The sequence below is a fragment of the Hyperolius riggenbachi genome, chromosome 2 (genome assembly GCF_040937935.1).
Source record: "Hyperolius riggenbachi isolate aHypRig1 chromosome 2, aHypRig1.pri, whole genome shotgun sequence".
NCBI classification, from domain to species: Eukaryota; Metazoa; Chordata; class Amphibia; order Anura; family Hyperoliidae; genus Hyperolius; species Hyperolius riggenbachi.
The window spans coordinates 565,256,018-565,278,849 of NC_090647.1; the positions used below are offsets into that span (position 1 = coordinate 565,256,018).

Here is a 22,832-nt window from a genome sequence, read left to right on the forward strand (position 1 = left end):
ACGTCTTCCGAGTGATGGGCAGCCTGGCTGGTCTCTGCCACCGTTAATGTAGTAATCAATGTGGCCGACCGGAATTCGGATACCGAAATCTGGAGAAGAAATTTCATCAGAAAACTGGTTAATGCAAAGTGGAACCAAGATGGCCTGACGTACCACTGCTATGCTGATGACATGCAGCTATACCTATCCTTCAAACCTGGTGCAACAAACCCTACTCCAAACATAAATTCCTGCTTAGCTGAGCTACAAGACTGGATGAATGACATCTGGCTGAAGCTGAACGCTGACAAAACTGAGGTCTTTGTTGTCCAAGGTCAATGCTTGGCATCGAAACAGCTCTATTCCAAATCAACACCAACCAGGATTGGGAATTCAGACAGCTCCGACCTTGTGCGCAGCCATGGGAGGACTGGCCAGGGGGGAAGGGGGGAGATTTCCCCCCAGGCTGCCTCTCACTTAATGATTTAGGGCTGGTATAGTGCCTGGCGCTTTCATGTTTTTGTATAAGGCAATGTGAACCACGGGGCTGAATGAGGGAAATAAAAGCCCAATTACAGAGCAATTAGAGGGCGGGCAAGCTGGTAAATATACTCAGCATGATGCAGAGCAGAGGCTTGCCTGCAGGGTCCATGGGAAAAAAATCTGTCTAGTCTCTCACCATTGTTAAAAAGACTGCATGTGCACGGCTACATAGGGTATTGTCGAGGTTGAAACGTTTTTAACAGTCACTAGACTCCAGAAGGGCTGCTTGCAGGTGAATTCTGATGATAAATTCTGAACGCGACGGAAACTCCGGCCGTTGTAACTCAAAATGTATGATGTGCCAGTGCATTATACTTTACCTGTCACGCTGTCCCTCAAGTGTTCTTACTGTATTTCCCATGTGTCTACTGGCATATAGCACGAGGGGCACGTGTGTGATGTCATTTGGGCTTGGGCTGCCGTGATAACGGGCCTATAGTTTGTGTTTTCCCTCCAGGCCAAAAGGTCCCAGTCCTCCCCTGTGCGCAGCCTTGGTGTGCAAGCCAATAAGAAATTGAGCTTCAGAAACCAAATCTTGGCTGTAGTCAAATCTTCCAACTTTCATCGGAGGACATTGCAAAAATGAAACACCTTATTCCCACAGAGGATCTCCCAGTCCCAACCCTAGTTCACACCTTCATCATTTCACGTCTGGACTACTGCAATGCCCTCTTTGCAGGCCTTCCAAACAAGGACCTGCACTGCCTGCAATTAGTGCAGAATGCTGCTGCCAGATTGCTAACAAACCAGCCTCAGCACTATCACATTACACCAATTCTTCACTCGCTGCACTGGCTAACTGTAAAATCAACTGTTTATGTTCAAATCCCTACACAATTTGGGCCCTGCATACATGAAGGACTTGTGGAAATTGCACAACACCTCTCATGACCTCAGATCAGCAGGATCCATAAACCTGGTCACTTCCAGTGTGCACCTAAAAACCTTTGGAACCAGAGCTTTCTCTCATGCTGCCCCTACCCTTTGGAATTCCTTACCACACCCAGTAAAGACAGCCCCTTCCCTGGAGTTATTCAAATCCAGACTGAAAAGCCGCCTGTTTTGCCTGGCATTTGTAGACTTGTAGAATTCTTCCTCTGTACCAAAATTTACCAATCAACCAATAAGCCATGCTTATGTGCTTTGAGTCCTATGGGAGAAATTACAAATGTTATATGTTGCTGTTGTTACTCTACAAGTACGGAAGCTGAGCTGGCGAGTGCGAGATTCACCTGCAGCGGAAGTAAACCAGTGCATTGGTGGTTGTGGGCTGCGGCAGAGAGTGTGAACTCACCTGTGTTGTGGCCTCTCGCCAAATCTTTGCACGTATCCAAAGGAGGGGTCCGCACACAATCTTAGTGAAGCAAAAAGTGCAAGTTTTTATTGCTCCATTACACACATGCAATGTTCATCTGCTTCACTAAGACTGTGTGCGGACCCCTCCTTTGGATACTTGTTTATGCTGCCTAGGAGTCCTGCACCAGCACTCGCACAATAAGGTGTGCAGTTCTTTTTCTACATCAAATCTTTGCACATGGCGCTCCATCCTCCCATCACTGCAGCCTTTACAGCCGGACTTCCTGTTGTGAAGGAGGAAGTGTAGACAAGTTGGAGAGCAGCATGCAGTGCATTGGCGAGGGGTGGCGACACTGGTGAGTTAAGACTCTCTGCTGTGGCTTGTGTACCCACTAAGACGCAGGTTCACTTTCTCCGCGGATGTATCTCACACTTGCCGGCTCATCCCAGTGTGCAAGCCAGATCTGGCAAACAGCTTAGAGGATAACTGAGTTTAGGCACACTGAGGTGCCGGATAATAACTGTCTGAGACAATCGTTTTGTGCTCACGGCTGAGAATCCAGCATGTACACAGCTGTCTCCTAACATTTTTACTAACCAGTATACTATACATGTGGCCAACAGTCTCTACTCTCATAGCAAATATGGCCATCAGACCTCACCCCTGCAGACCTTATGCCTGCTACACACTATGCAATTTCCCATCAGAGGGGTTGAATAGATAATTTCCAAAAGGTCTGATTTCCGATCATTTTTATGATTGATTTTTTTTTTTATTTATAGAGTGATCAGCAAATCGATCTGAAAATGATCGGAAACTAGATCGGAGCAGTCCGAAATAATCTATTCAACCCATTTATCTGACGGGAAATTTTATGGTGCGTACCAGACAATAGAGATATAGGAAACTAAGAGATGGCACCGCCCACAAGACTCCACCTGTAACTGAATTGACCCCTCCCCAGTTCGAGCCCCTCCTCCCTCTATTTATGTTATGATAGATGAGAAGCAGAAGATTACTGTCTGTATCGGTGTGTATGGCGTCCACAAAGACGGCATCGCCGGGGTCCAGTCTGTCCTCTGGGTGGGTTCTGGTGAACTTGTATGCTGCCGGGTCCAGACCTGACACAGGAGACAGATAATAATGAGAAGTTACAGTTTCCAAATTAAGTTACTTGCTGAGCAAGCATGATGAGAAATTCCAAACTTCTATTTTGTCAAATCAATTTCCTGTCTGATTTACATGATTTCCAACTCCACTTCCAGCATTTCCAACTTACAGGGCTCTCCACCCCCTGCAACAATGTCATGGAGCCCCCTCACTAGGTTGCAAACACTCCCACTTCCACAAGTGTGGCCAGTATAATGCTATCCTCCCCCCCCCCCCCCCCCGCTAGTAGAAAGCACCCTCCTCCTGAATTTCCTACATTTCCCTCCCCCTCGCCATGTTACAGAGCTGCACAGTATTATGTTTACCTTTTTCAGCACCACCTGGGGGTCATCCTCTGCTCTTCTCTGCACCCGAATGCCAGGGTCTGATTTAGGCTAAGGCCACCTAGGCCATGGCCTAGGGTAACACAGGAGCAAGGGCACCAAAGCAGCAGGCTAAACTGGTGCAGTATTGGCAAGCTTGCAAATGCTGCAATGAAGGGAGATCAGGCTAGTGCCTGACCGCGGTACTCTGCTGCCAGCCGCCTGTGCAGCAGCCACCTTGCTCTCTGTGCATGTTGGCATTCTGGCCGGCGGCTATGGACTTGGGCAGCATTGGAGACGGAAAGGAAGAGGAAGCTTCTACACTGGAGACAAGCGGAGAAATGAGTGACACTGATGGCTGCTGCGGTGTGAAGGCGAGCTGGCTACCTATACTGAAGGGGGGGTGGGAAAGGAGGGATTAAGGGAGTCATCTGGCTACCTATACTGGAGGAAAAGGGGGGAGGGGTCATCTGGCTACCTATACTGGAGGCAAGGGGGGAGGGGTCATCTAGCTACCTATACTGGAGGGAAGAGGGGAGGGGTCATCTCGCTTCCTATACTGAAGGATGGGGGGGGGGAGGGTGGCTGGTGACAGTGGCCTCGGGCAGTAAAGAGTACAAGTCCGGCCCTGCTGCACGCTCTATGTTGTGCACATGTCACGCAGGAACGTAACTACAAATCATTGGTCCCCACAGCAAAAATGTAACAGGGCCCATCTAAGTTGCCGTAGATGGGCAGTTACTAAACACCACTTTTGCATTTTTACTGGAGCAGTTTAGCAACACTTTACACTTGTGTATCTACCACCATGAATTGCCCTATATTTGGAACCACTGATCACTTTGACATGCAGGTTTCTCCAGCGGTAACCTTTGCTTGTGAATCTCTTCCCTTCTATGTTGTGATCGGCTCGCTGCTGATTCATGTAAACCCACTAAATGGTGTTTCCTCCATTGTGTATTACCTGTAATCCATCCAATGCGGCCTCCATAATGATGTCCAATGTAGCCGGCCACATGAGCCCCGAGAGACACCCCAATGAGGTGGAGGGATTCCAACGTGGATCCAAGTTCCTGGAGAAGAATCAGAGTACGTGAACAACATGCTCCATGGAGACAGAGGGGGCTGCTGGTGATGGAAGGAGAGGGTTGGAGGACAAATGCAAAAGGGGGTGGAGGAGATAGACAGACAGGACTTGGGGAGATGGACAGAGAGGACAGGAACAGAGAAGGAAAGAGTTGGTTGGAGAAGATGGACAGACAGGACTGGGCGAAATGGAGAGAAGGTACTGCTGGAGATAGATGGACAGGACTGGAAGAGATGGACAAAGAGGTAGCTGGAGAAGATGGACAGAAATGACTGGTGGTGGTGGACAAAGGGACTATGAGAGATGGACAGACAGGACTTGGGGAAATGGAGAGAAGGTACTGCTGGAGATAGATGGACAGAACTGGAAGAGATGGACAAAGAGGCTGGAGGTGGAGGAGATGGACAGAAAATACTGCAGTGGAAAATGCAGGAGACAGAGGGGACCAAAAGAGATGGTCTTAGGAGCTGGAGAAGATGGATAGATGGGATTTCAAAAAATGGACAGGGATGCCTTGAGAAGAAGGACACAGGATGAGATTATTTTATGGTGTTGAAGAAGACAGAGAGAGGGGACCTGGAGGATATAGCTTGCTGGAATTGGAGAAGACAGACAGAGGGTACTTGAGGAGAAGGTCAGAGGAAGGCGGAGGAGAAAGATTGGTGGTACTGGAAGCAACCAGAAGAGACTGGAGGAGAAGGAAAGAGGAGGCTGCACGATATGGATTGTTGGGATTGGTGGAGACCAGCGGAGACTGGAGGAGAAGGATGAAGGAGGCTGGAGGAGACAGATTGGTGGTACTGGAAGCAACCAGAGGGGTCTGGAGGAGAAGGAATGAAAGTGCTGGAGTGTACGTATTGTTTGAATTGGAGGAGATGGACAGAGAGGACTGGAGGATACTGTATGTGAAATTACCTTTAATGGTGTCTAATGTTGACAAATCGTTATCAGACCATGGATGCCTCTGCAATAGCTGGCTTTCATATCTACTGTATGAGTGTACGTGTAAAAAGTAATCTTCTAAATCACAGAGATGTTCTGACATGTTTCATGGCTAAACATCATCAGAGGAACCAAGAGGAAGGAAGTAATGGTTGTGTACAACACAGATAAAGCAGTATGCCAATTCCATCATCGTGTGTGGTGCTCATACTTCTGGCCTGCAGATGGCACTGTGGAATTACATGAGTCATCATCTTGCACCTGTTAGGCAGGACTTGTTTGGTGTTCCATCTGATGAAGGACATGGTCATATTGTGACTCCGATTTTCGGTTCGCGAACCTCCGCAAACGTTCGCAAACATGCGAACTTTTGCGAACTGCAATAGACTTCAATGGGGAGGTGAACTTTGAAAACTAGAAACATTTATGCTGGCCACAAAAGTGATGTAAAAGATGTTTCAACTGGTCTAACATCTGAGTTTTTGCATGGGGGAGTGGGATACACGTCAAAAGTCCACGGGAAAAATCTGGATTTGACACAAAGCAGCGTTTTAAGGGCAGAAATCACATTGCATGCTAAATTGCAGTTCTGCTTCACACTGACACACCAAACTCACTGTGTAACGCACCGCAAACAGCTGTTTGTGTTGTGACGGCCGTGCTGGACTGGTGCGCACCATGGCGAAAGTGCAGTTGATGGCAGCTTTCAAGCCCATATGGTCGCCGGGCTGAGGTAGCTCAATGACAGAATAACAGTGACTGTCCAGCTGATCGAATTTGGTCTGACCACATTGAAGCAACAACCTTATATAACCCCCCCGAGACACTCATATAAGCGGCGGTCATTGCCTCATTGTGATATGCAAGCCCCTTCACTGCGGCAAGGTAATGATCAACGAAGGGGAATTGACACATGTACATGCCTTTTGTTTTGTTGTTGCAGCCGCAGTGCAGCCAGAAAAATTATTATAGCGGCCACTGCTAGCATTAAAAATTCAGGAATCCGCCTGGAGTCCTGGACCTTGTTGGTGGTGGCGGAGAAGGCAGTCAAGCGTCCTGCAGGCAGAGATGCTGTGTGGGGACCGACTTAGTCATGGGGCAGGCAGTCACACGGCGTGCAGGTAGAGATGCTGTGTGGGGAGACTGACTTAGTCTTCGGGCGGGCAGCAGCCCTCCGGGATCCATGCCTCATTCATTTTGATAAAGGTGAGGTACTGAACACTTTTGTGACTTAGGCGACTTCTCTTCTCAGTGACAATGCCTCCAGCTGCGCTGAAGGTCCTTTCTGACAGGACGCTTGCGGCAGGGCAAGTCAGAAGTTGGATGGCAAATTGCGACAGCTCTGGCCACAGGTCAAGCCTGCACACCCAGTAGTCCAAGGGTTCATCGCTGCTCACAGTGTCTACATCCACACTTAAGGCCAGGTAGTCAGCTACCTGCCGGTCCAGGCATTGGTGGAGGGTGGATCCGGAAGCGCTAAGGTGAAGCGTTGGACTAAAGAATGTCCGCATGTCTGACATCACCATGAGATCGCAGTAGCGTCCTGTCCTTGCCTGCGTGGACATGCTGTGACATCACCCTTAAACGCATTGTAAAGCATAGTTGCCAGCTTGTTCTGCAAGTGCTGCATCCTTTCTGCCTTCTGGTGATTTGGAAACATCTCCGCCACTTTGTCCCTATACCGAGGGTCTAGTAACGTGGCCACCCAGTACAGCTCATTCCCCTTGAGTTTTTTTATACGGGGGTCCCTCAACAGGCTGGACAGCATGAAAGACGCCATCTGCACAAAGTTGGATGCAGACGTACTCTCCATCTCCTCTTGCTCTTCCTCAGTGATGTGATGTCAGCTAACTAGTTCTCCTCCTCCCCAACACAAACAATACCACGGGAAAGTTGAGCAGCACAAGCCCCCAACGACACCTGCTGCGGTTGTTCTTCCGCCTCCTCCTCCTCCTCCAAAACAACACCTTCCTCATCATCTGACTCTTTTTCCCCACACGACTCTTCCTCCTCCTCCTCCACCCCCCTCTGTGCTGCTGCAGGTGTTGAGGAATCATCTGCTTCTGCAGAGAATTGATGCCACAACTCTTCCTCCTGTTCCTGTTCATGCTCCTCCACAGCTTGATCCACCACTCTACGCACGGCATGCTCCAGGAAGAAGGCATATGGGATCAAGTCGCTGATGGCGCCTTCACTACGACTCACCAGGTTTGTCACCTCCTCAAACGGCCGCATGAGCCTGCAGGCATTTCGCATCAGTGTCCAGTACTTTGGCCAGAACATCCCCATCTCCCCAGATTGTGTCCTTTTACTGTAATTGTACAGGTACTGGGTGACGGCTTTCTCCTGTTCTAGCAGGCGGTCCAGCATCAGGAGGGTCGAATTCCAGCAAGTCGGGCTATCGCAAATCAAGCGTCTCACCGGCAAGTTGTTTCTCCGCTGAATATCGGCAAAGCATGCCATGGCCGTGTAAGACCGCCTGAAATGCACACACACCTTCCTGGACTGCTTTAGGACATCCTGTAAGCCTGTTCACTTAGACACAAATCTCTGAATTATGAGATTTAGCACATGTGCCATGCAGGGTACATGTGTCAACTTTCCCAAATTCAATGCCGAAATTAGATTGCTGCCGTTGTCACACACCACATTGCCGATCTCCAGTTGGTGCGGAGTCAGCCACTGATCCACCTGTTTGATCAGAGCAGCCAGGAGAGCTGCTCCAGTGTGACTCTCCGCTTTGAGGCAAGACATGTCTAAGATGGCGTGACACCGTCATACCTGGCATGCAGCATAGGCCCTGGGGAGCTGGAGTTGTGTAGCTGGAGAGGAGATCACAGCACCAGTAGAGTTGCGCTGCCACTCAGCCAAGGAGGAGGAGGACAACGACAATGAAGAGGGTGTAGCAGGAGGAGAGGAGGTGGCAGCAGGCCTGCCTGCAAGCCGTGGAGGTGTCACAAGTTGGTCCGCAGCGAAGCCACGTACTCCCTGCTTGCCAGCGGTCACCAGGTTGACCTAATGGGCTGTGTAAGTACTGTACCTGCCCTGACTGTGCTTGGCAGACCAGGCATCCGTGGTCAGATGGACCCTTGACCCATTGCTGTGCACCAGAGATGACACCACTTGCCTCTCAACTTCATGGTATAGTTTGGGTATCGCCTTTTTGGAGAAGTAATTGCAGCCTGGTCTCTTCCACTTTGGTGTCCCAATGGCCACAAATTTTCAGAAGGCCTCAGAGTCCACCAGGTGGTATGGTAACAGCTGGCAGGATAACAGTTCCGCCACGCCAGCTGTCAGATGCCGGGAAAGGGGGTGACTGGCAGACATTGGCTTCTTTCGCTCAAAGATTGCCCTCACGGACACCTGGCTGCTGCTGTGGGCAGAGGAGCAGGAACCACTCAAGGTGAGAGGCTGTGATTGTGAAGGTGTAAGGGAGAAAGCGGCTGAAGATGATGCACCTGAAGGAGGAATAGGAGAAGGAGGGTGGCTTTGCTTTTGTGTGCTGCTTTTCCTCAGGTGGTCTTCCCATTCCAATTTGTGCCTTTTCTGCATGTGCCTTCGTAAGGCAGTTGTCCCTACGTAGGTCTCAATTTTTGGCGGCAGAGAGAACAGATGGCATTGCTCTGATCTGAGGATGACACACTAAAAAATCTCCACACCGCTGAGCCACCCTGGGGTGTGGGCATTATGGTGGTGTCAGCAGCTGATGTTAAAGGGCACGTTGGCTGGCTGTCTATAGGTGGCGATACATTGCGCCGGACACTGCCAACAGCTGTTTCTGACAACGAGCTCCCCCTGCTTCTTTCAGGAACTTGTCTCCTCCTACTCCTCTCTGACTCCCCCTCTGAACTGTCCCCCTGTTCATCTCCTGTATTGGGAACCCACGTGACATCCGTCATCCTTCCCAGCTTCGCTTGCCTCAGACACCTCATAAACTGCACCAACAGCAGGTACTTCATCATCCTCCTCCTCACACCTTACGTCCATAGTGTCGCCTAACTCAGACATATCAGGTGGTGTAACTTCCGCCTTTATCTTGTTGTAACAATAATGGCTGTGAATCAGTGATTTCCCCACCCCTGCGAAGTGTCAAATGTAGCGGATGTGGTACTTGGAGTAGCGCTGGTGGATGCGGAAGATGAGGTGTTCTGTGTTCAATAGTCAACCACGTCCTGACAATCTTGGAAGTTAATGGGACGTGCCTTCTTCTGAGCACTGTATTTTGGGCCAGGGCCACACGAAATCACGTCAGCACGACCTCGAGCAGACCTGCCGGGTGGCCTGCCTCTGGGTCTGCCTCTGGGTCTGCCTCTGCCTGTTGTTTTGTCCATATCGGGGGGGGATGAAGTGAAAGGTATACACTGACTTGACTAATACAATGTGCAGTCACACAGGTGCAGTGAAAGGTAGCAGTGACTGGTATTACAATACAATGTGCAGCTGTCACACAGGTGCAGTTAACAGGTATGCATGGACTGGTGTACTAAACAGCGTGCGGTCACACAGGTGCAGTGAACAGGTAGCAGTGACTGGTATTACAATACAATGTGCAGCTGTCACACAGTTGCAGTTAACAGGTATGCACGGACTGGTATACTAAACAGCGTGCGGTCACACAGGTGCAGTGAACAGGTATGCAGGGATTGGTATTACAAATGTGCAGCTGTCACACACAGGTACCGTGAACAGATGCAATGACTGGTGGTATATTACACTGCTTGCGGTCACGTAGGTAGGTAGGTAGGTGCACTGAACAGTGAACAGGTGCAGTGATTGGAATTACAAATGTGCAGCTGTCACACACAAGTATCGTGAACAGGTGCAATGACTGGTGGTATTAACATTGCGTGCGCTCACATAGGTATAGGTAGGTAGGTGCACTGAACAGTGAACAGGTGCAGTGATTGGGATTACAAATGTGCAGCTGCCTGTCACACACACACAGGTAGTCACTGAATGTGCTGGGCCTGGCAGTGGCACAGTAGGAATTACCAAGGCTGTCTATGCAACACAAGTGTCTGTGGGACACACACACACACACAAAAAATAGATCACAAGAACAAGATTAGCTCTCAAAAGAGCTGTTGTGGGGTGCTTTTTTAGCAATAAGAATCAGCAAGGATCAAGCTAACAAGCCTACAAGAGCCTAACTAAGCTTTCCCTATAGCTCTCCCTTCTCTAATTACTGCAGGCACACGAGTGAGTCCAATGCCTGACGCTGCCAGCCTTTTATAAGGGACGGGGGGGCTCCAGGAGGGAGTGTAGCCTGATTGGCTACAATGTGCCTGCTGACTGTGATGTAGAGGGTCAAAGTTGACCCTAATGATGCACTCTGGGGGAGAATCGAACTTCCGGAAAAGTTTGCGGTTCTCCGTGATCGCGAACCCCAGAAGTTTGCCGGTTCCCGTTCGCCGGCGAACCATTCGGGCCATCTCTACTGATAACCAAGTTGGAGAACTGGGAACAGAACTAATTAGATCTACTCAAAGAGTCAGAAGACCACCAGTGTGGACAAAGGAATGTGGTGATGTAGATAACTTGCGTAGTATTGTTTTGTGTTACAATTTAATATTTGCATACTTGACATTCGTTTTAAAGAAGCTTTTGTAACAAGAGGCAAAATAAGGTGTTCACAAATATTAACTTACCAGAAAGTGATCTATAAGTACCACCAGCTCCTGGCTGAGTTTTGGCACATTGTCCACTGCTTGGTTATATATAGCTGTAGATCCAGACACCCAGTCTACCACTACCACATTCATTGGTCCCGTGCCCAACAGAGCATCCACCATCTTCTCCGTCCAGGAGGGCTTGGTGCCCAACACCCTATAGGAGGAAAACATGAGCAACACGGAAGCCATGTTGTTATGAAGACCTTCCCACCAACCAAAACTGATTTCATATCGTGCCATAGATCCTCCCATCGACCTAAAATGACTCCACATTACTACATATATCATTTCACCCACCAACACTGACTTTGTATTGTTCTACCGAACCCCTCTTCCACTAACATGTCTTCATTCTGTTATTTAGATCCATTTACCCACCCACCCACCCAGAGCAGGGACAAGGTCCTCCAGCACCCAAGGCTGAGACACCAAAGTGCGCCCCTCCATCCCTCCCACCCCAGCCGTCACACACTGATTGCTATTAGACTAAGAGGGCCACATGGCCCACAACCTCCCCAACACCTTAATATCTAGTTCTCTGGCCTGCAGTCACTGTTATGTATCCCCTTTTCTTATTTCTTTCTGCTTCATACACAATTAGGAATGACAGCTGAATGAATTGTGCGCCCCCTCCTACACTGCGCCCTGAGGCTGGAGCCTCTCCAGCCTATGCCTCGGCCCGGCCCTGCACCCACCACCAGTCACTACATATTGTTGGCCAGAGTTCCTCAATCACCACCAGTGGCTCCATATTGTCAGAGCCGGATCGTCCACAAGGCAAACCTAGGCAGTTGTGTAGGGCCTGGAGAGAGTCTAGAAGCCTGGAGAGCCATCTCTTGGCTCCTCCCTAAGCCCAACTAACCACCACCAGGAACCTACATACACCCCTTTCCCTCCAACACTGACTATAAAGTTATACAGGTCCCCCCAGGTTACAGAGACCATACGTCCCGCTTTTCCCGGGACAGGTCCCGGATTCGGGGTCCCCTGTCCCAGGCTGCATGAGGTCCAGGGAAATGTCCCGCTTTTAGCCGTGGGATGTCCCGGCCTCGAGACTCTGGCCACTGTACGATTGAATGAACTAGCCGCGGCGTCTATTAGACGCCGCACCAGTTCATAGCCCGCAGCCCCGCACCAGCCTCCATAGTCTTCCGGCAGGCAGAACAGGGCTACGGGAAGATGGGGTCCGAAGCCCTGTACTGGAGACTATTTGTGTCTCCAGTACAGGGCTTCGGGCGCCATCTTCACGTAGCCCTGCTATTCCATTCAGCGCGGGAGACTGCAGGAGGATCGTCCGGGGAGCTGCACGCCAGAGCCCGGCCGGGTGAGGGGACTTCTGCCAGGCGAGTAAATTATTTTTTTGCAGGTGAAATGTTGCCCACATTGCGTTATTTTCTGCTGAAATGTTGCCCAAATTGCGTTTGTTTTCTTCTGAAATGTTTCCCAAATTGCGTTTGTTTTCTGCTGAAATGCTGCACACATTGCATTTATTTTCTGGTGAAATGTTGCCTAAATTGCGTTTGTTTTCTGCTGAAATGTTGCCCAAATTGCGTTTTTTTCTGCTGAAATGTTGCCCAAATTGCGTTTTTTTCTGCTAAAATGTTGCCCAAATTGCGTTTGTTTTATGCTGAAATGTTGCTCAAATTGCGTTTTTTTTCTGCTGAAATGTTGCCCAAATTGCGTTTGTTTTCTGCTGAAATGTTGCCCAAATTGCGTTTGTTTTCTGCTGAAATGTTGCCCAAATTGTGTTTGTTTTCTGCTGAAATGTTGCCCACATTGTGTTTTTTTTCTGGTGAAATGTTGCCCACATTGCGTTTATTTTCTGGTGTCTGGGGTAACTGTTGCTGCATTTATTATTTAATGGTCATTGTTGGCTATATTTGCTGCTTTGGGGTTACGGTTACGCTCCGCCCATACAATGTCATGGCCACGCCCATTCTTCGGTACGTGCGAACACCCTCCCGTCCCAGGTTGGACCCAGAAAAATCTGGTCACTGTACCCCAGGTCCCAGCCACACCGACTTACATATTGTTATGTAGACCCTCAATACTCATTCCAAATTATACAGATTTTCCACCTCCCCCAACACTGACCCCATATAGCTGTACAGATTTCCCTCAGCACAAACTCCATATTATTATACAGATTAAGGGAAGATATACTGGGGGTTTGGTGACCTCTCGGGATAGTAGGTGGTATACTTTGTAAAACATGAGTGGAAGTCGACGGTGGGACTTGGAAATGTTCTGGATGGGGTGAATGAAGGTGAGTATAGAGCCATAGGTGACCCCAAAGCAGCAGGCGGGACCCCCAGACCGCAGTCATGCTCATCCTCTGACTCACCTGAAGCCATGGATGATGAACTTGGTGTCCAGAGAAGCATTGAAGGAGGAGTTCCTGATGCTGTGCGGTTGGTTGGTGTTTATCAGCAGTGCACAGGTTGGGTGGTGGGGAGTGTAGAGCAATAACTGCACCTGCAGCTTGTGATCTTGGAATATTCCTGAGGTCTGGAAGGTGCCGCAGTCACCATCAGCGGAATTCTCCATCTGTGCCAGCGCTGCCAGGAGAAAGATCATCGTTACCCCCATATGAGACTCAGGGAAGAGTATAAATACCCCCAACGACAACGGCGTGCAGAAAACAGGAACGGCAAGAAATATTAACTCGAACAGGAAGTGAACCAGCACATGATACAGGAAATTTTTTATCAAAATAACCGTGTTACCATAACAGGAAATCTACTGCACAGTGCATCATTATTTTGTGCAACACATGCTGGAGAAAACAAGACAAACAAACTGATATTCACCCCAAAAAAAAAACAAAAAAAAACCCTACAACAAAACAAACCAAACAAAGCAAAATTCATGGCAAAAACATACACACAAGAAGTGCTTGTTAAGGACCACTTCAGTAAAAAAAAGTAAGCAATTAAAATAAAGAAGTAAGTATTTCCTGGATGGCAGTCGCTAAGTCTTAACTGCCAGGGTCGGCGCTTCCATAAAGGCAAAGGGGGCAATTGCCCCAGGGCCCCAGAGCCTATTGGGCCCCCAGGATGCCACTCCTCCTATCCAGCTACAGTGACCTATGAGAGTGGGGATGCTGTGTGTGTGGACACCTAGTGATATTGTGTCGGGGGATTGGATGGGGACTGGCAGCAGGCTCAGGGGCCCTGGGCAGGATTTGGTTCCAAGGAGGGTGTCAGGGGGGCCTCTTCAAGTTACTTTTGCCCCAGGGCCCTATTGTAGCTACAACCGGCCCTGCTAACTGCCAAAATAGTGTGCAAGTGAGTAGGGAGGCTGGCTGGTATCTTACTATCTTGGCAGTTAAACTGATGCTGAGGAAATGCTTTTGAAAATACAGACAACCCAGAGAATCCCCCATGAGAGATGGACTAGTCCAAAACCTGTCAGTTCTATCAGATTTTAACGGCTCACTTTTTTTTTGCTGGAGTGATCCTTTAACCATATATGACTGCTCTCATTGGAGTCTATCAGATGTGTATGTTATACTGCCCCCAACTGGCTGATTTGGGTACTGTCTATCATATGTGTATGTTATACTACCCCCGACTGGCTGATTCGGGTACTGTCCATCAGATGTGTATGTTATACTGCCCCTCACTGGCTGATTTGGGTACTGGCATTGAGTTATACATTAGCTGGGTAGTAACATACCAGTAGATAGTGTTTAGAAGCAGCGTGGGAGATGAGGATAAAGAAAGCTGAGTATTGTTTCAGGCTATTGGTTTGGTGTTGTTTGAAAGTGCCGGGACTATTTCCCTCTGAATGGTTTTCACTGATTACGATTGCGATCGGATCCCAAACACTAGGTACACTTTGGACTGATGGACCCCATGCAGGGATATGTAAATAATTGTATGGTGTGTGGCCACCTTTAGGGGAGGTTCAATTGAGAACTTTACTGAGCTTATGAGCACCCAACTGATCAGTTTACTTGAAGACTGGGGTCACACTTAGCAGAATCCCATGCATTTTCCCCATAGCACATAGTAGAAAACGCATGCGATTCTGCTAAGTGTGACCCTGGCCTAAAGGACAACTGAAGCGATATAGGTATATGGAGGCTGCCATATTTATTTCCTTTTAGGCAAAACCAGTTGCCTGGCAGCCCTGCTGATCCTCTGTCTCTAATACTTTCAGCCATAGCCCCTGAACAAGCATGCAGCAGATCAGGCGTTTCTGACAGTATTGTCAGATCTGACAAGATTAGCTGCATGCTTGTGTCTGGTGTGATTCAGACGCTACTGCAGCCAAATAGATCAGCAGGGCTGCCAGGCAACTGGTATTGTTTAACAGGAAATAAATATGGCAGCCTCCATATCCCTCTCACTTCAGGTGTCCATTTATCCATGCTAGTAAATTCTTTGAAATACATCAAAATGCATGTAAAAACGCATGCATTTGTCAGGGAGTTTTGTGCATTTCATCTTGCGTTTCCATGTATTTCTATATTACTGCATTGTCTTATCTCTGTGACCAGCGGATTCATGGGCTTATCTGCATAACCCATGTGCTCAGGGGCTCAAATACCATGTATGGGCCCCCCCTGCAATAAAAGATTGCATGGGGCCCCCTTAGTGCATAGTCCCCCTCCCCCCAAGGGACCAGGGAGACAGCCACCCCCTCCCACCATGCAGAGTAGTGTGTGTTATATTTACCTGCCTCCACTGCCGCAGGTCTCTTCTGTACATCACAGCAGCATCACTCTCTGCTAGTGATGGGTCGTTCGCGAACGAGCCGGCTGTAAGAGGCGGCTCTTTGCTGCGAACGACAAGAGCCAGCTCTCAGTTTTGAAAGAGCCGATGCCTCAGCCGCTCCACACAGCTCTGATTTGCTGTGTAATAAAGGGCGCTGAGGCATGCTGGGAGATGTAGTCCTCCTCTTTCAGCTTGTAGGAGTGTAGGGGGCAGAGCAGAGCAGTAGCAGGAGAGATTGCCCAGTCAGAGAAGCAGTCTGGAGTTGTCATGGAGACGGGGGCGGGGCTTTTACGCCGATTCTGAGTGGTGTTTAGTGATATTTAAAGAAGAGCCGATTTAGAGCCGTAAGAGCCGGCTCTTTAATGGGAGCCGATTCAGAAGAGCCGATTCTCTGAGAAGAGCCGGAATTCCCATCACTACTCTGTGCTGCCATTCACCAGCTTCCTATCACATGACCGATGAGAGTCACATGATCGGGAGCTCAGGGGAGGGCAGCAGAGAGTGCCGCTGCTGCGATGCACAGACGAGACCTGCGGCAGTAAAAGCAGGTTAATATAACACAGCTATAACGTGCGGTGCATAGTGTCGGGTGCTGTGCGATTATTACAATTCGGGGAAGGGGGAGGGGGTGCATCCTCACAAGTTTGCCTCAGGCAGAAAAAAGTCTACAACCGGCCCTGCATGGGAGGAGGAGGGGCCCCTAAAGCCCCTGGGCCCCCTTGCAAATGTGGGGGTTGCAGGCGCTATTGTTACGCCCATGCATGTGCTGAAATTCCCATAGCATGCATTTCTATACGTTTTTATCACTCTGCACGCTTTGAAAGGCACCGCTCTGCAACTCACTGCTGTAGTGTGAATGATAGATTGAAAATCTATGGACTTTCATGTTACCATGTCAAACGCACCCTATGTCCAGTGCGTCAAAACTCACTGCAACTCGCATAGTGTTGGTAAGGTATTTTGTGTCTGCTTTTTGTCTTCTGCTGGGAACTTAAAGACTATTGTTGGCATGAAAACAATTATGAAATATCTCAGTTGCTGTCAGTTATAACCGGAAGGACAACTGATGTGCAAGGTAATGTCCATGTTTCCCTATGGCTCAAGTGGGCAATATTACAGTTTAACAGTGTTCTGCCAGGAAGCTGTTATGGGGTAATGGCCATTTATAAAATGGAGGGCGGAGAATTCCGTCGATCACAGTGGACAAACAGGATGCAGGAGAGGAGAAAGAGATTGAGGAGTAGACAGGGGCATAGCAATAGCCAATAGGGGGTGCAGAGGTAGCGACCACATCGGGGCCCTTGGGCCAGAGAGGCCCTCCTTCAACTGTAGTATTAGCTCTCTATTGGTCCTGTGCTGGTAATAATCACTTCTATAGATACTATAGTTGAAGAGAAATCGAGAGCCCAATATGGTGTAGTATGTCAAAATTGATTGGATAAATGAAACAGTGAGATGGTAATTGTCAGGAATATATTGAGGTGCTGATGATATTAGGAAATACAGGAACATATCTCTGTCATTTTCTGTCTGCTATATCTCACATGTGTATTCTGCTTTGAAGGGATGGTTATCTGGCTGTACTACAGTTGCATTGAATTTCTCTGGAAGCAGGGGGCTGGGACATTAGCATACAGTTCCTCTGGACAGCCAGAAAACAGGTAATTAGGAAACACTTAATCAGACAGTTGCTTTGAAGCAGATCACACAGGACATCCTGCTGCAATGTGAAAGCCTTAATCAATTGTCACCTGTAACCTGGGGAGATTGGAGGTTAACAAAGTCTTTTGTTGTATAGGACACTGTTCACATGTGGATGTCAGATCTCTGGGAAATCAAATTATGTCTGAGGATGTTATTAAATCTAGCTTCCCCCCGTCCACACAGGCTTACAGCCTCCAGGCGTATTTCATAGTATAAAACCGCAGCTAGGATAGCCACAACTTGTAGTTCTTGGAGGTAGCTCACACGGCTAGAACTAACCTGGTTCCTGACCAGAAGTGCGTACCGCCCGCAACAACACCAGATCGATACGCTGGTACGTTTATTTCCCGTTTATTTTGGTAAGCAAAATCGCTTTGTGTGTTATCTTTGTACATTTTATCTTGTAACTATTTTTACTTTGTTTTTTTGTAATCTTTTTGTATATATTCAGTTCTGCACTGTATGTTTTTCTGAAATATTAAATTATTATTTAATAAGTTTGACTTCTGCCGTACTAAACTAACACTCATAGCCTAGAAGAGACTGAAGTGTAACCGTGTATAAGTTCATGCCTAATTGTACGCTTGAGCAACACTACCGTAGGAAATTGTAATTGCATTGTGTGTGGGGGCGTTTGTCATACGTTGGCCTAAGCGCGCAGCTGACCCAACGTACGAACAACGCCAGTGCGAGTAGCTAACAGTATCGTTCGGAACGACTGTTAGTGGGTCTTTGCTTCACGACAGTGTAAGATTGCAACTGTGTGTGTGTGTGGGTGCGTGGCGTTCCCGTATTTGGCCTAAGCGCAAAGCTGACCCAAATACGAAAACGCGGAGTGCACGCTGAGGACTCGACAGCAGAGTGGAAGTGTCTAGCAACGCTAGTGGTGGCAGTGAGAGGTGTTTTGAGGGGTTCCAGCCTTGTTTGTAGCTTAAATAAGGCTGTTCCCCGCTTAATCTGGTCAAACCCGCAGTCGGGAACCGTATACGCAGGCGTGCCGCGGGCTGGTTCTTGACATAATTGGCTGGCAGTGGTGGCATCGTTTAGTACATTAGTACGCAGTTTAGCTCGCTATTCTGAGTACTAAAGGCTGGAAGCTTGCTAGAAGCAACTAGCCTACAGAAGTCTACTCAGTGCAGAATCTATATACGTTTTTTTTTTTGTTCAAAGATACACACTTGGTGTTTGCTTTCCCTCCCCCCCTTTTTTTTTTCTTTTTATTTTGTACAACACGATGGCTCAGAAAGCATCCAGCTATGCAAGGCAAAACAAAGAGATACTACTCAACCTGTGTGAGCACAAAGGCATCGAGACGGTGAGCGGCCAGACTAAGGAGCAGTTAGTTCGTGCGCTCGAGGAGCATGATGAGGCAGAACGAGCCCGTGCTTCAACGTCAGCAGATGCAGCTCACGACACGCCAGAGGAGGAATCGCTCCCGCCACAGGATGCGAGTGGAGACGATGTCCTGGATGATCCACCTAACACGGAGATGACATCTCTGGAAGCCGACCTACAGCTACTAGGTTCGGCTGAGCCCGAACTGCGCCTAAAGCTGATTCTGGAACATCGGCAAGCAGAGAGGGAAATACGACAAGCAGAGAGGGAACAAGCTGCCCAGCGACTCCAGGCCGAGAGGGACAGACTCCGGGCAGAGGAGGGAAGAGCTGAACGGCAACACCAGCTGGAGCTGGCTAAACTTCAGCAGCAGAACCGGTCTGCTGGACCCGCAGAACGCGAAGGTGAGCGAGTCCACAGAATCCCCCTGGATAAGTTCCCCGCTATGGACAAGGACTCTGACATAGACACTTTCCTACAGGGGTTTGAAAGGACTTGTCGGCAGTATGGGGTGCCCCGTGAGCAGTGGGCAAGATACCTCACACCAGGGCTGAGAGGCAAGGCCCTGGAGGCGTTTGTGAGTCTCCCCCAGGAGGAAGAAACAGACTTTGAGGCAATTAAGAAAGCCATCATTGCACGATACCACCTCACGCCAGAGGTGTATCGCAAACGTTTCAGGACAGTGCAGCGAGGTCCTAATGACAGTTACCTGGATCATGCTTGCAACCTGCGCACTGCCTTCCAGCAGTGGCTAAAAGGACTGTCAGTTGAAACCTTGGATGCCCTGAAGGAGCTGATGATAAAAGACCAGTTCCTACACACCTGTCCTGTTGAGGTCCGGCTGTTTGTGCTGGATCGAGAACCAAAGACAGTGGATGAGACTGCGGAAATGGCCGATGCCTACACCGCCCATAGAGCACCTGAGTCCCGGAGGACTACTACACCCAGCTGGAGAGGAGAACAGATGGCTAAACCGGTGTCACCCAGCACCCAGAGGAGGCAAGCACCGCTGTCTCCTGGAGTCAGGCAACCAACCACTGACACTCGGAAATGCTTTGTATGTGACAGGGTGGGTCATATCAGCACGACTTGCCCAGAGAGGAAGAGGGAGGCCCCAAAATCCAGTGAGGCCTCAAACCCCAGTGAAGTCCCAACGGCTTTGTGTGCTACCAGGAATGCTACTGGCTATGCAGAGAATCTGCAGCTTGTCACGGTTGGGGGTACAGTTGCCACTGGGCTGAGAGACACTGGAGCAGAAGTGACTCTCATACATCCCCAGCTTGTGAACCCAGAGCAGTACATACCTGGGAAAATGATTGCTGTCAGAGGAATTGGGGGTGTCACCCCAGCCATACCCACCGCCTTGGTCCACCTGGATTGGGGGGCCGGCAGTGGACTGAAAGAAGTTGGGGTAACTGACAAAATCCCCACCAACGTTTTGCTGGGTACTGACCTGGGACGGTTAGTAGCCCGGTATGAGCCTAATCCAACCCCCGTGGAGCCTGCATCCCCAGCAGAAGTTCAGGACTCTTGCAAGGTACTATTTGATAACGCAGTGCAAGTGGGGAGTGCTGGTGAGGCCCCAGGGGCTATGGACTGTGTGCTAGGAGCCAGCCCTAGTGATTCTCCAGTGCCTAGGCCTGGAGTGGGACATGTTGATATGGAGAATGCAGAAACTGATGATGTCATTCATGACACACGGACTATCGAGGTGATCGATGCAGGAACTGTTGAGGCTACTTGTAAAGTGCTGAGTAGCAATGTGTGTAATGATACAGATAATGTGGATGTTTTATGTGATGTTCTAAATGTCAATATGTATAAGACAGATAATGTTGATATCATATGTGTTGTGCTACATAATGATGCTTGTCCTGTGGACACTCCGTCGGCTGCAGGAGTAACCAGCAATGGTCGCTGGGCTGCAGCAGATGGATTGCCCACTGAAGGGGCAGACGGCACCAGGCCGGGTCTTCACCCTTCCGATGTTTTTAAGACCAAAGGTGATGTGGTTTATGATACGTCTAATGTGGACGCTCCCTCAGCTGCAGTGGTAACCCGCAGCGCTAGTGGGTCTACAGCACAGGGACTGTCCACCGAAGTGGCAAATGTTGCTGGGTCAGCCACATCCAATCCGGAACCTGGCCCGGAGGGCCCAGGAGCCTCTCCGTCTGCAGCCTTCCTGGAATGTGTGACAGGCAGCACTGAGCTCTCTGGGGCTGTTCGATTTGACAGCAGCCTGGAAGAGCTCAGGGGGCTAGCCAGCAGGTCACCAGCTGGGAGGGGCGGGCTGAGAGGGTCCTGGGGAGTTATTCCCTCTGAGCTGTCCGAAGTGGAGGAGGCAGACCGGCAGATAATCGTTCCCCAAAGGGACCGAGAGATAGCTCCTGCCACTATAGAGGAAGTGCGTGTAGCGACGGTTGGAACCCTTCCCCAGCTGCAGCACTGTCTCTATGGTCGCAAATTCACGGTTGTCACTGACTCGCATTCCCCTGGTTGGTTACGTCAGGTTGCCAAGGGCAACGACACATTGCAGCAACCTGACCAACTTTTCCATTCCTGTAGCTTGGAGCTAAGGAGTTACCCCCCCAGGCCCGGCCGTCAGTGTCGGCTTTGGCAGGACGATTCGTTAGAATCATCTGCCGGCGCCGTCTGGAAGAGGGGGCGTGTCAGGAATATATTGAGGTGCTGATGATATTAGGAAATACAGGAACATATCTCTGTCATTTTCTGTCTGCTATATCTCACATGTGTATTCTGCTTTGAAGGGATGGTTATCTGGCTGTACTACAGTTGCATTGAATTTCTCTGGAAGCAGGGGGCTGGGACATTAGCATACAGTTCCTCTGGACAGCCAGAAAACAGGTAATTAGGAAACACTTAATCAGACAGTTGCTTTGAAGCAGATCACACAGGACATCCTGCTGCAATGTGAAAGCCTTAATCAATTGTCACCTGTAACCTGGGGAGATTGGAGGTTAACAAAGTCTTTTGTTGTATAGGACACTGTTCACATGTGGATGTCAGATCTCTGGGAAATCAAATTATGTCTGAGGATGTTATTAAATCTAGCTTCCCCCCCGTCCACACAGGCTTACAGCCTCCAGGCGTATTTCATAGTATAAAACCGCAGCTAGGATAGCCACAACTTGTAGTTCTTGGAGGTAGCTCACACGGCTAGAACTAACCTGGTTCCTGACCAGAAGTGCGTACCGCCCGCAACAACACCAGATCGATACGCTGGTACGTTTATTTCCCGTTTATTTTGGTAAGCAAAATCGCTTTGTGTGTTATCTTTGTACATTTTATCTTGTAACTATTTTTACTTTGTTTTTTTGTAATCTTTTTGTATATATTCAGTTCTGCACTGTATGTTTTTCTGAAATATTAAATTATTATTTAATAAGTTTGACTTCTGCCGTACTAAACTAACACTCATAGCCTAGAAGAGACTGAAGTGTAACCGTGTATAAGTTCATGCCTAATTGTACGCTTGAGCAACACTACCGTAGGAAATTGTAATTGCATTGTGTGTGGGGGCGTTTGTCATACGTTGGCCTAAGCGCGCAGCTGATCCAACGTACGAACAACGCCAGTGCGAGTAGCTAACAGTATCGTTCGGAACGACTGTTAGTGGGTCTTTGCTTCACGACAGTGTAAGATTGCAACTGTGTGTGTGTGTGGGTGCGTGGCGTTCCCGTATTTGGCCTAAGCGCAAAGCTGACCCAAATACGAAAACGCGGAGTGCACGCTGAGGACTCGACAGCAGAGTGGAAGTGTCTAGCAACGCTAGTGGTGGCAGTTAGTGTTGGGCGAACAGTGTTCGCCACTGTTCGGGTTCTGCAGAACATCACCCTGTTCGGGTGATGTTCGAGTTCGGCCGAACACCTGACGGTGCTCGGCCAAACCGTTCGGCCATATGGCCGAACTAAGAGCGCATGGCCGAACGTTCCCCGAACGTTCGGCTAGCGCTGTGATTGGCCGAACGGGTCACGTGGTTCGGACCCGAACGCGCTCTGATTGGCCGAACTGTCACGTGGTTCGGGTAAATAAATACCCGAACCACGTCATATCTCCGCC

The 22,832-nt window shown here is 49.2% G+C and overlaps 1 protein-coding gene across 1 annotated transcript in view; it reads right to left on the bottom strand.

Moving 5' to 3' along the window:
* PLA1A (phospholipase A1 member A) overlaps window positions 1-22,832 on the bottom strand; it is a 59,976-nt gene that overhangs the window by 17,958 nt on the left and 19,186 nt on the right. Inside the window, exons 2-6 of the mRNA XM_068270975.1 lie at window positions 13,337-13,550; window positions 10,969-11,146; window positions 4,256-4,364; window positions 2,839-2,940; window positions 3-89 (exon numbers count right to left, since the gene is read on the bottom strand). Of these exons, the coding sequence (XP_068127076.1) occupies window positions 3-89; window positions 2,839-2,940; window positions 4,256-4,364; window positions 10,969-11,146; window positions 13,337-13,550 (690 nt within the window). The remainder of the gene's footprint in view (window positions 1-2; window positions 90-2,838; window positions 2,941-4,255; window positions 4,365-10,968; window positions 11,147-13,336; window positions 13,551-22,832) is intronic.